General features: G+C 38.2%; 1 protein-coding gene across 1 annotated transcript; it reads left to right on the top strand.

The window, feature by feature from the left end:
- Positions 1-2276: 2276 nt before the first annotated feature.
- Positions 2277-3103, top strand: LOC135218214 (keratin, type I cytoskeletal 9-like; the record flags this gene model as incomplete). Its single annotated transcript, XM_064254367.1, has 1 exon — positions 2277-3103. A coding segment is annotated over one exon (717 nt), but the record flags the coding sequence as incomplete, so codon positions are not given.
- Positions 3104-13195: the final 10092 nt, after the last annotated feature.

Here is a 13195-nt window from a genome sequence, read left to right as displayed (position 1 = left end):
ATGACTCGAGAGAAAAACAAGACAATAGTCACTGCCACAGCCAAGCTTTGCTTCTGATTGGTCAATTCTTGTGAACCTTAAGCTTCCACATCATTATCCGCTTCAAATTCTCCAACAGAAGGCTCATCAGTTATGCATCGAATCCTAACTCAGCGCGACTTTTAGCCCTATCTCCGTTGCACACCGTTCCAATACGTACTACTCCCTCCACAGGACAAACTTCTTCCATTCTTTGTACAAGACGTAAACACCACATAACATATACAATTTTTATTCACTTACGCCAATCACTTTAGCATTACTTAGTAGCTTTTATATATTTTTCCTCATCAGTCCTTCTGACTCTACATACGCTAATGCGAGCAATTTCCTTCGTGTGATTCAACTTATTTCTTCCATTTACTTCTGACATTCACAATACATTTCTATACAGTAGAATTGACTCAGGTACCCTTAAGTATTCTCGCTTCGGCTACTATTGAATTGGTAATAAGTGGTACTACCTAGATATTGCTACCTTACAATGTGCTAATAGTTTTAGAATATAATAACAGTAATTTCCAAAGGCTTATAGTGTTGGGGGGGTTGTCGATCCCGTGATTGGGGGAAAGGGCCTCAAAAGGGCAAACGAACCTCCACTCCAGAGTCCAACGATAACCACACTTTTGGCTCCTGTTGGATAAAAATAAAAAGTAGCCTCTTTTTGTAATTAAAGTCAGATTGACAAGGAGGACCTTACAGGTCATCGTAAGCTTTCTGCCTGTATCTAATTTAAATAAAAAACACAAAATCAAACAGGCATACTTCTGTGCTTTACTTTCCCATTAAATAGTATGATATTCCTGTCATTTTTACTATTGATTGGAAGCATCGTTTATTCACATAGCTATTTATTGGACCTTACTGTGTGATCTGTAGTATTCTTGCACACCAGATGAGGTGACCCAGTTCCGATTTCTGAGTGCGGATAGACCAGCGATATAAAGACATGGCGCTAACAATCTAATCGTAAAAGACACGCTTAGAATATATCATCAGTATATTTCCAGATCTGCCTTGATTCCTCTTCTCAAAAATCAGTCTCTTCCGAGCGCTTCTCACTAAGCTGTCGTCATCCATTCCCTCTTTTTGACCAAATCACCTTGTGATACTGGAGCAGTGTTCCCCAATGCCAACATTTTTCATTCCCTTTGAAACCGCGAACATGACTTTCATTTCTTTTCATCCTTGCCCTCTGTCGGTATCGTGACCTCAATCTTGTTATTATCAATTCCCACCATGGATATAGTAACACTTTCATCTATTTCCTGTGAAGAAAATTAATTCCCAGTCTGATGTTTCAGTAATTTCCGGATCTGAGGACCAATTTACAAATTTCCGTATGACCATGGATGCATTTTAACATCAAACATTTCTCCGCAATGCGTCGCTGCCTAAAAGTAGAACGTTTTTCCCAATTTAGTTAATTTCTACTTGTCTAAGGGAGCATCTTAATCTTTAGATTCTTAAGTTTTACTGAGCTTACTACACATCCCCTCTCTCTTGCATTCTTAAACAAACAAATTTCCTGCGTATCGCATTTGGTTTTCATCACTCTTTGTAGCAATCTGTGAAAGCTGAATTTTTTAGAGCGTCCTTGTTAAAAGTAAGTTGCTGTTTACGACGGAGCTGCCGGGGTACGTTTCTCTCTCTCTCTCTCCTCTCTCTCTCTCTCTCTCTCTCTCTCTCTCTCTCTCTTTTCCTCTTCTACAGCAGATTCTTAAATGGCAACTTGCGTCGTTCTTCTTAATACTTGCATGTCATAATGAAGTCATTTGCTCATTTTATTAATTCTATATCTGTAATCACTTTGGTAATGAATAACAATTAGCCATCTTACGTAAATGTAAGAGAAGGATTTTATTGAAGGGTTTCTTCAGCCTCCTTATTTCTCATGAGAAAAGCAAAACAATAGACTATTCTTAGGAAATTTCAGAAAAATCCTATTAGATAAAATCCCAGCAAATCTTTGTATGATTAGAGTCAATCCTTTCATACCAAAGTTGTGGATAACAGTTTTATTTTAATTTTAAATTACAACTGAATTGAAAATAAGCAGTTTTTTATTACCTCTTTCCAGGTTGCCCTAAAATTCGCTTTATGTCTGGCCCTCGTCGCTTCCTCTGCTTTGGCTGAAAAACTCGGAGGAGGACATGGAGGTCACGGTGGTTCTATTGGAGGACATGGTGGTGACTTGGAGACATATGGTTCATTCGGTGGCCCCGGAGGATCAGTAGGAGGCCACGCTGGTTCTTTCGGAGGTCACATCTGGTGGTTTTGGAAGTCATGGAGGCATCTCCGGAGGACATGGTGACAGTTTTGGAGGTCATGGCAGCAGCCTTGGTGGTCACAGCAACTCCCTTGGAGGCTTCGGCGGCGGCTCCTTTGGAGGACACGATAGTTCCTTCGGAGGTCACGGTGGATCCCTTGGCGGTCACGGTGGATCCATTGGAAGCAAAGGTGGCTCCTTTGGAGGACACGATAGTTCCTTCGGAGGTCACGGTGGATCCCTTGGAGGTAAAGGTGGCTCCTTCGGAGGACACGATAGTTCCTTTGGAGGTCACAGTGGATCCCTTGGAGGTCACGGTGGGTCCCTTGGAAGCAAAGGTGGCTCCTTTGGAGGTCACAGCAGTTCCTTTGGAAGTCACGGTGGTGCCATTGGAGGCCACAGTGGATCCCTCGGAGGTCACGGTGGATCCCTTGGAGGTCACGGTGGAGCCATTGGAGGTCACGGTGGAGCCATTGGAGGTCACGGTGGATCCCTTGGTGGTCACGGTGGCTCCTTTGGAGGACACAGTGGTTCCTTTGGAGGACACGGAGGTTCCGTAGGAAGTCTTGGCGGTTCCTTTGGAAGCCACGGAAGCGGCATAAGCCATGGTTCCTCCTTCGGTGGAGCAGGAAGCAAAGGACACGGTGGATCTATTTCAAGAGGATATGGTGTCCCCTCATTCTAAAACGCCAGTATCTCATATACATATACACAGAGAACTTTGCTAAATTCCTAAGTATGATTAGTTGCATGATATTTAGCTGTAATGTAAATGAATAAATTATTTTCGGTATATGCGCAGTCTTTTTTTCTACTTCCAAAAATTAATAAAACTTCATTTTATATTATTATTATTATTAGTTTTATTTATTAGTTATTATTATTGTATTATTATTATTATTGATTATTATTATTATTATTAGATTATTATTATTATTTAGGTAGAGGACCCTCTTTCAAGCATGTTCTATTCAGGGAGACTGCAGCTTTAACTGCGTTGATGTTACAGAAATGTTGCATAGGTCATGTAACATTGAAAACGCCGTAATAAGAAGAATAAAAAAAATTTATATAAAATCAAAGTAGCTGAAGCAGCAATCTCCTTCAATAGAACATATTATTATTATTATTATTATTATTATTATTATTATTATTATTATTATTATTATTATTATTATTATTATTATTATTATTATTATTATTATTATTTCTATCATTTACTCAGTAGATGAACATATTCAGATGGAACAAACCCACAGGGGCCATTGACTTGAAATTCAAGCTTCCAAAGAATATAGTGTTCATTAGGAAGAAATAAGAGAAAGTAAAGTGAAATACAGAGAAAAAGAGATCCCACTTATTAAGAAATAAAAAAAATAATTAATCAATACATAAAAAGATAGAAATATATTAAAATGCAAGACGATTAGTATTAGGGAAGTAATGGAACTTCTCAAGTTCCAACTGCACGACATCCTCTGGGAGGCTGTTCCACAGTCCAACGATGTGGGGAATACATGACCTCTGGAACTGAGATGTTAGACAGCGAGGCCATTTACTGCGTATTGGTTGCTGCTGTTCAGCGAGTCCTAAGCGACCTAAGAACAATAATTGCATATTAAACCTCACCAAAGCACAAGGAAAAAGTTTTTAAGAAAGGTTATTCTTAAATGTAATATGAACATATCCCTGGCCATCAGACATTTACATTCTTAAGTTAATGATGAATTCATGAATAGAAAATAAAAAGAAGGTAGTTGTTCCCTATCTTATTGTTAAGAAGTCACTTTGGAAAGCAATGCAAAATCATTACACTAGGAACGGGGGTATTTGGAAAGTAATTTTCCCTTTTACCTCGGGCCATCTGTCACCAGTTGATACCTGAACCTTTTATAAGTGATTAGTTCATTAAGATTCAAAGTTCAGATGGGTACCTGAGCATTGTGAAACTAGTTACTTCCCTTTCTACTATAGCAATGGCATATGCATGGTCACTAATAACGATTTTTTTTTTTTTAAGTTCCCTTTACTTATGCTGTTTGTTATGACATAGCTTTTTTCAAGAGTTTATGGTCATAAAGTAATAAACTTAACGGTAAAATTTTGAATGATTGTTGAAAAGAAACTAAAAGATAACGCACCAATAGCCAAGCTTATGACTGAAATGAAAGAATTAGTTAACAACTAGCGAATATTTCTTAAAAATTAAACCGTGAATTGCCAACTATTTGTCTATTGAGCAGCCTGAGTCTAATGCTCTCTGGTCCTCTTGAAAGAGTTCTGATCTAGCATTAAGAATCAAGAAAGGCAACTCGATGCAGTTTATGCAGTTTAAGGGGTTTAGACAACCAAATATAATAAAGCAAGAACAAAATAACAGGTCTTGTTTTGTCTTCAAAAAAGTATTGTAAGTAATCATGTAACACCTATAACATAAATTTGGTCTCAAGAATAAGAAATAATGAAGAAAATCTCACAAGTGGGTCGTACAAGGGTTACTGACAATGCAATTGAGCCTGTTTTAAGTAACTTTGAAGTCTTCCGAAATTTAAGCGAAGGGCTCTTTAGAGTGAATAATGTAATGATTAGAATAATATAGACTCTAGTTGCTTCATTATTTAATCATGCAAGTAGCAAGAAAGCAGAGGCCTCGCTATAGTCGACGACAGAGATAACTGTTTTCTAACAATATTCAACGGCTTAGGCAGCGAAATTCTCTGAGGAGAACTGAAAGAGTTCTGAGTAGGCTGCTAAATATACATGTACCAACAACTGTCGATTACCTGCTGAATGCTGTTACCAGTTACGTGCTTTACGTTGCTTAATAGTTTCTAACTCTTGATGCCTTTTTTTCATAGCTGTGCCCATGCTTTCGTTTACTGTTTGAGTATATAGCAAGCGACGATATTTCCCCTAAAGAGAATATCAGTCTAAACTGTTTAAATATGAATCTTCAATTAAGAATATAAGATTTAACCTTCCTTCCGCATTCCACCGTATACTTTAATTTACTGTCTTCTCTCGATGTCGCTGGGGAACATGACTTGGAAAATAATGCAGCGCTGTTAGTAATTACTCTTCCTCAATGCACTGACCTCTGAGCAAAATAGAAACAGGTTATATATATATAGCATATATATATATATATATATATATATATATATATATATATATATATGTATGTATGTATGTATGTTACACGCACACGCATATATATGTATATATATATATATATATATATATATATATATATATATATATATATATATATATGTATATATATATATATATATATATATATATATATATATATATATATATATATATACATATATATGCGTGTGTGTGTATACATACATACATATATATATATATATATGTATGTATATGTGTATATGTATTATACTATATATATATATACATATATATATATATATATATATATATATATATATAATTTATATATATATGCATATACATATATATATAACCTGTTTATTTTGCTCAGAGATCAGTGCATTGAAGAAGAGTAATTACTAACAGCGCTGCATTATTTTCCAAGTCATGTTCCCCAGCGACATCGAGAGAAGACAGTAAATTAAAGTATACCGTGGAATGCGGAAGGAAGGTTAAATCTTATATTCTTAACTGAAGATTCATATTTAAACAGTTTAGACTGATATTCTCTTTAGGGGAAATATCGTCGATTGTTATAATGATATTAATAATTATTTTTTCTATGGTTTATATGCAATCATATAAATGTGATTTTTCAGAACACTTTATCATATATTATCGTGGCTAGAGAAATTATAAATGTTCCCAATACAGATTTTCAGCATAATTTCCCCATTTTCTTTTCTCCCTTTTCCTTTAGTGCTATAAAAAAAACCATTGGTCATTAGATTGATAAAAATGCATTCGAACTCAGCTCGATACCAACAAAAATTAAATAATCTGCTTAATAAAATTCTGTCGTAAGACGCTGAAATATTGTAATGTCTTGTCTTTGTTCTTGTGTAAGAGACGCTGCTGTGATGTGGCTGGTATTTTGACATTTTTCAAACCACAAACGGTGTTCCCACCTGAGGAACTCAGTCTAAATAGCCGTGGGTATTTAAGAGCAAATGTCAATGAATAACAGGATTAACCAAACAAAAACTTCTTTCAGTTTTCTTCTGAAGATTGAAAAAGAAACCCACAAATTCAATTTGTAACTTGTTAACTTCTAAGTATTTACATTTAGTTTTACTCCACACTCGAGTACTTTCAGGCCCTTCTGTGGCCCATTCTCAAGAGATGTTTGGGATGTTAGCCTGGGTCAAGAAGACTGCTGGGCCTTGACCCAGGCTAACATCCCAAACATCTCTTGAGAATGGGCCACAGAATGGTCCTGAAAGTACTCGAGTGTGGAGTAAAAACTAAATGTAAATACTTAGAAGTAAACAAGTTACAAATTGAATTTGTGGGTTTCTTTTTCAATAACAGGATTAGTATTATGAACTATAAGAAAGTCATAGAGTTATTGCATTAACAACTGGAGCAATGTTATTATTATTATTATTATTATTATTATTATTATTATTATTATTATTATTATTATTATTATTATTATTAAAAAAAAGTAATGGCTACTTAATAGCGTCACGCTTGTTGAAATTCTTCTCCTTTTTCAAATAAAAAAAAAAAAGAATCTCTCTGTTACGCTGCTGAAGTAACCATTACTTTTAACTAAAGTATGCTTGAGAGAGGGTCTGATTCCTAAGTACACTATTATTATTATTATTATTATTATTATTATTATTATTTTTTTTTTTTTTTTTTTTTTTTTTGCTCTATCACAGTCCTCCAATTCGACTGGGTGGTATTTATAGTGTGGGGTTCCGGGTTGCATCCTGCCTCCTTAGGAGTCCATCACTTTTCTTACTATGTGTGCCGTTTCTAGGATCACACTCTTCTGCATCAGTCCTGGAGCTACTTCAGCCTCTAGTTTTTCTAGATTCCTTTTCAGGGATCTTGGGATCGTGCCTAGTGCTCCTATGATTATGGGTACGATTCCACTGCATATCCCATATCCTTCTTATTTCTATTTTCAGATCTTGATACTTATCCATTTTTTCCCTCTCTTTCTCTTCAACTCTGGTGTCCCATGGTATTGCGACATCAATGAGTGATACTTTCTTCTTGACTTTGTCAATCAACGTCACGTCTGGTCTGTTTGCACGTATCACCCTATCCGTTCTGATACATAGTCCCAGAGGATCTTTGCCTGATCGTTTTTCTATTCACTCCTTCAGGTTGGTGCTCGTACCACTTATTACTGCAAGGTAGCTGATGTTTCTTGCACAGGCTCCAGTGGAGGGCTTTTGCCACTGAATCATGCCTCGTTTTGTACTGGTTCTGTGCAAGTGCCGGGCATTCACTTGCTATGTGGTTTATGGTTTCATTTTTCGTATTGCACTTCCTACATATGGGAGAGATGTTATTTCCGTCTATCGTACTTTGAACATATCTGGTTCTTAGGGCCTGATCTTGTGCCGCTGTTATCATTCCTTCAGTTTCCTTCTTTAGCTCTCCCCTCTGTAGCCATTGCCAATTGTCATCGCTGGCTAGTTCTTTAGTCTGTCTCATGTATTGTCCGTGCATTGGTTTGTTGTGCCAGTCCCTCTGTTCTTTCTGTCTTTCTCCTGTCTCTGTATATTTCTGGGTCTTCGTCTACTTTTATTAGTCCTTCTTCCCATGCACTCTTTAGCCACTCGTCTTCACTGGTTTTCAGATATTGCCCCAGCGCTCTGTTTTCGATGTTGACGCAGTCCTCTATACTTAGTAGTCCTCTCCCTCCTTCCTTTCGTGTTATGTATAGTCTGTCCGTATTTGCTCTTGGGTGTAGTGCTTTGTGTATTGTCATTTGTTTCCTGGTTTTCTGATCTATGCTGCGGAGTTCTGCCTTCGTCCATTCCACTATTCCTGCGCTGTATCTGATTACTGGCACTGCCCATGTGTTTATGGCTTTTATCATATTTCCGGCGTTGAGTTTTGACTTGAGTATCGCCTTGAGTCTCTGCATATATTCTTTCCTGATCGTGTCCTTCATCTCTTGGTGTTTTATATCTCCTCCTTCCATTATTCCCAGGTATTTGTATCCTGTCTCATCTATGTGTTTGATGTTGCTCCCATCATGGTAGCTTTATCCCTTCAGTTCTCGTTACTTTGCCTTTTTGTAAGTTGACTAACGGCGCATTTTCTATTCCAAACTCCATCCTGATGTCCCCAGATACAATCCTTACAGTCTGGATTAGGGTATCTATTTCCTTGATGGCTCTTACCATACAGCTTGATGTCGTCCATGAACATCAGATGGTTGATTTTGTTGCCTCTTTTCTTGAGTTGGTACCCGGCATCCATCTTCTGTAGTACTTTTGTCATGGGAATCATGGCTACTACGAAGAGTAGTGGGGACAGTGAGTCGCCCTGGAAGATCCCTCTCCTGATATTAACCTCTGCTAGTCTTATTCCTGAGCTTGTAAGTATTGTATTCCAGTTGCACATTGTATTTTTGAGGAAGCTGATGGTATTTTCCTCTGCCCCATATATTTTTCAGGCATTCTATTAGCCATGTGTGGTATCATGTCGAAGGCTTTCTTATAGTCTATCCATGCCATGCTTAGGTTGGTTTTCCTTCTCCTACTGTTCTTCATTACCATTTTGTCTATCAGGAGCTGGTCTTTTGTGCCCCTACACTTCCTTCTGCAGCCTTTCTGTTGGTGGGGGTGGGATGGTGTTTGTCTCCTCTAGGTAGTTGTATAGCCTTTCACTGATGATACCTGTTAGTAACTTCCACATTATTGGTAGGCAGGTGATAGGCCTGTAGTTACTGGCTATATTTCCCTTACTCTTGTCTTTTTGTACTAAGGATGTTCTTCCTGTGGTTCATCCATTTGGGTGCTTGGTGATTTGAGATACAATGCTGGAGTTGTTCTGCTATTCGTGGGTGTAGGGCCTTGAAGTTTTTGAGCCAGTATCCATGGACTTCATCGGACCTGGGGCTTTCCAGTTTGGCATTTTCTTTAGTTGGTGTCTGACTGTGTCTGTCGTGATGTCTGTGAATCTTTGTTTTATTCTCCCTGTTTCTTCTTCCTGACTTCCTGGAGCCATGTTGCATGTTTGTTGTGTGATACCGGATTGCTCCATATGTTTTCCCAGAGTCTCTTACTTGGTTCGGCTTCAGGAATTTCTGGGTGGTTGTCTCCCCTCTTAGTTGGCTGTATAGTCTTTTCTGTTGGTTCCGAATAGTTTGTTCTGTTGGTATCCCTTATTCCTGTTCATGTACCGTTGGATCTTGTGTGCTTTGGCCTTAAGCCTCTGTTTTACATCTTCTATTGTGTTGTTTAGTCCCCTCTCTTGTACTTTGTATTTCTCGTTGAGTTCCTCCCTTGTTTTTCTTGCTTCTTAGCCTTTTTTCTTTTTCTGCCATCTCTTTCAGTTTACTCAAGTCAGATCTCATCACCATGATTTGCTTTTCCAGGCGCCTTTTCCAAGGAGGTTGCTGTTTTTGGTTTCTGTTGGGTTGGTTGTGACGGTGGTGTTGGTGTTCGAATCCCCATCAGTTCGGCTACTAATCTTGCTCCTGCATATGTCAAGTTATTTGTTTCTGTGATACTGGTGGTGTGTATTAGGCCCATTGACCTCACTTGTTTTCTCCCTTAATTTCTTGGTGTTGTAGGCTTTCATGGAGGGGATCTTTGTTCTCTCTGTATCTGGCTCCATCCATTGTCTAATCTTTTCTACCCATTCCGTCCTCTCTGTTACTTCGTCGGTGTTTCTTCGTGTGTCGTTGTTTGATACTTCATCCTCTCTGTCGTCTTCTGTGGCATCGTCTCTCAGTTCGTCTTCGTGTAATTCGTTGTCGTGTGACATTTCCCTTTCCAGTTCTTCTCTTTCTGTTGGGGAGAGCCAGTTCTTTTTCTTTATGTTCCTTACTTGGTCTGCCAGCCTCTGCTCTGTTTGGGGGGTGTGGGTTGTTAAACTCTTCATCCCAGATGTTGATCAATCTTCTTCTATATCCTCTCTCCGTCGGGTTGCTTCTGATGTAGCATCTCCATATTTCCTTATTTTCTTCTCTTGTCCATTTCTTCCTTTTTGCCTCTGTAGCTCCAATCTCAGGCTGTTGATTACTGTCGTGGTTTTGATCAGTTGCTGGATGACGACCTCCAAGTACCTGACCGTCCTTCCCCTACATTGGGTTGTATACCTGGTTGCCGGACGAGGCTCCTCTGTTGCCAGAGGTTCCATTTACGTCGTTGTCGTTTATTCCTTCATTTCTTTCCATCATTGCTGAGTTTTGCTATTTAACCCATAGCTGGACCCTACCCCATCAGGGATAGGTACTCATTTACAGCTGAGTAGACTGAGGAAATTATGGTAAAGATCCTTTCCCAAGGAATCAACGCCGAGGAGAGCGGTCACCCATCCAACGACTGACCAGCCCCAATGTTGCTTAACTTGACTTAAGTCTATTGACGACCTAACCAACTCCTCCACTGGCGCCACATATTATTATTATTATTATTATTATTATTATTATTATTATTATTATTATTATTATTATTATTATTATTATTATTATTATTATTATTATTATTCAGAAATAAAATCTTTTCATATGGAACAAGCCCACAGAGGCTACTGACTTGAAATTCAAGCTTCCAAAGAATATTGTGTTCATAAGAAGGTCATTGCATTATCTGAATTTCTTATGTAAATTTTTACAGCATATTCTCAAATAAGCTTATTTTTTCCATTAATGTAAGTATATCCTTTGTAGCTTGGGGTGGGTCGCCAAGAAAATATATATGAGTCAACCAGACAGGTTTAGTTTTATCAGTCCCACTTAACTAACATCTTGTTTTTAAAAAAGCCTGAGTGAGTGCTAAAATTATACATAGAGAAAACTTGCAGTAAATGCAAATCTGATCTTTAGATAGAGACAGGAAATTTCGTCAGACAGACAGACGGAGTGAGGAAACCTACTCTTTTCAAGTCGCTTAATAGATCTCCGAAAGTAATACAAATAATTTCATGTAACACAGTAAAATGAAAGTGTTACATAATAATATTAACAACAATAATAATCATCATCATCACCACTATCATCATCATCATCATCATAAGAAAAGACTATACAGCCAACTGAGAGGCGAAGACAACCACCAGAAAATTCCTGAAGCCGAACCAAGTAAGGGACTCTGCAAAAACATATGGGGCAATCCAGTATCACAATACAAGCATGCAACATGGCTCCAAGACATTGGTTCTCAACCTGGGGGGCCATGGCCCCAAAGGGGGCCGTGGAAAGAATTTAGGGGGTCATGGTGGGCTGTTGCAAATTATACATTTCTAAATAATGCTAGGAATCTGAATTAAAAAAAAAAAAAACTTTTTCCCAACTAAATTTAAATTTGCTATTGTCCGCTAGTTTTATGTAGTCTAGTGATGTAAGTTGAACATATCACAGAAATCAATCAAATATAAGATAATTATGACTGTAAACTTCGTAATAAAGCAAGGGAGTTCTCTTCATCAACATTTTATTTACTTTTTTTTTTTTTACCTTTTTTGGCGGGGTGGGATTTGGGAGAAAAATGAATGGGAGCCACACGAATGTTGAGAATTCATGAAGGGGGGAATGGAGTGAAAAAGGTTGAGAACCACTGCTCTAGGAGGTGAAGGCAGAAGAATTGGAGAGAACAAAACAAAGATTCAACGAGACCACGGCAGACACGGTCGGAAACCAACTGACGAAAATGCACAAACTGGAAAACCCCATGTCTCGATAAAGTCCATGGATACTGTCTGGAAAACTTCAAGGCCCTACAGCCACGCATAGCAGAACAACTCCAACATTGTACCACAAACCACCATGAGCCCAAATGGGTGGCCGCAGGGATAACATCCCTTGTACAGAAAGGCAAGAACAAGGGAAATATAGCAAGTAACTACAGGCCTATCACCCGCCTGACAACAATTTGGAAGTTACTAACGGGTGTCATCAGTGAAACGCTATAAAACTACCTAGACGATACAAACACCATCCCTCACCAACAGAAAGGCAGCAGAAGAAAGCTTAGGGGCGCAAAAGACCAGCTCCTGATAGACAAAATATAATGACGAATAGTGAGAGAAGGAGAACGAACCTAAGCATGGCATAGATTTACTACAAGAAAGAATTCGACATTATACCACACACGTGGCTAATAGAATGACTGAAAATAAAATGGAGCAGAGGAAAAACCCATCATGTTCCTCCAAAAACTACAATGCGTGGCTGGAATACAGTACTTACAAGCTCTGGGATAAGACTAGCAGAAGTTAATATCAGGAGAAAAATCCTTCAAGGTGATTCACTGTCCCCATTACTCTTCGTAGTAGCCATGATTCCCTTGACAAAAGTACTGCAGGAGATGGATGTTGGGTACCAACTCAATAATGAACCAACAGAATTAACCAACTGATGTTCATGGACGACATCAAGCTGTATTGTGAGAGTATCAAGGAAATAGACAACCAAATCCAGAATGTAAGGATAAGGATTGCTTCTGGGACATCAGGATGGAGTTTGGAATAGAAAAATAAAATGCGCCTTGGCAATCATTACAAAAAGGCAAAGTGACAAGGACTGGAGGGCTAAAGCTACCAGACTGGAAATAGTTTGAAACGAATAGATGAGACAGGATACACATACTTGGCAATAATAGAAGGAGAGAATATAAAACACCACAACCAGGAAAGAATATATGCAGAGAGGTGAAGTGATACTCAAGTCAAAACTAAATGCAGGCAACATGATGAAAGCAATAAACACATGGGCAGTACCAGTAATCTGATAAA

This window comes from Macrobrachium nipponense, chromosome 9 (assembly GCF_015104395.2).
Source record: "Macrobrachium nipponense isolate FS-2020 chromosome 9, ASM1510439v2, whole genome shotgun sequence".
Classification (NCBI taxonomy): Eukaryota; Metazoa; Arthropoda; class Malacostraca; order Decapoda; family Palaemonidae; genus Macrobrachium; species Macrobrachium nipponense.
The sequence above is the reverse complement of the archived record's forward strand: the minus strand, read 5'-3'. Positions and strand labels throughout refer to the sequence as shown.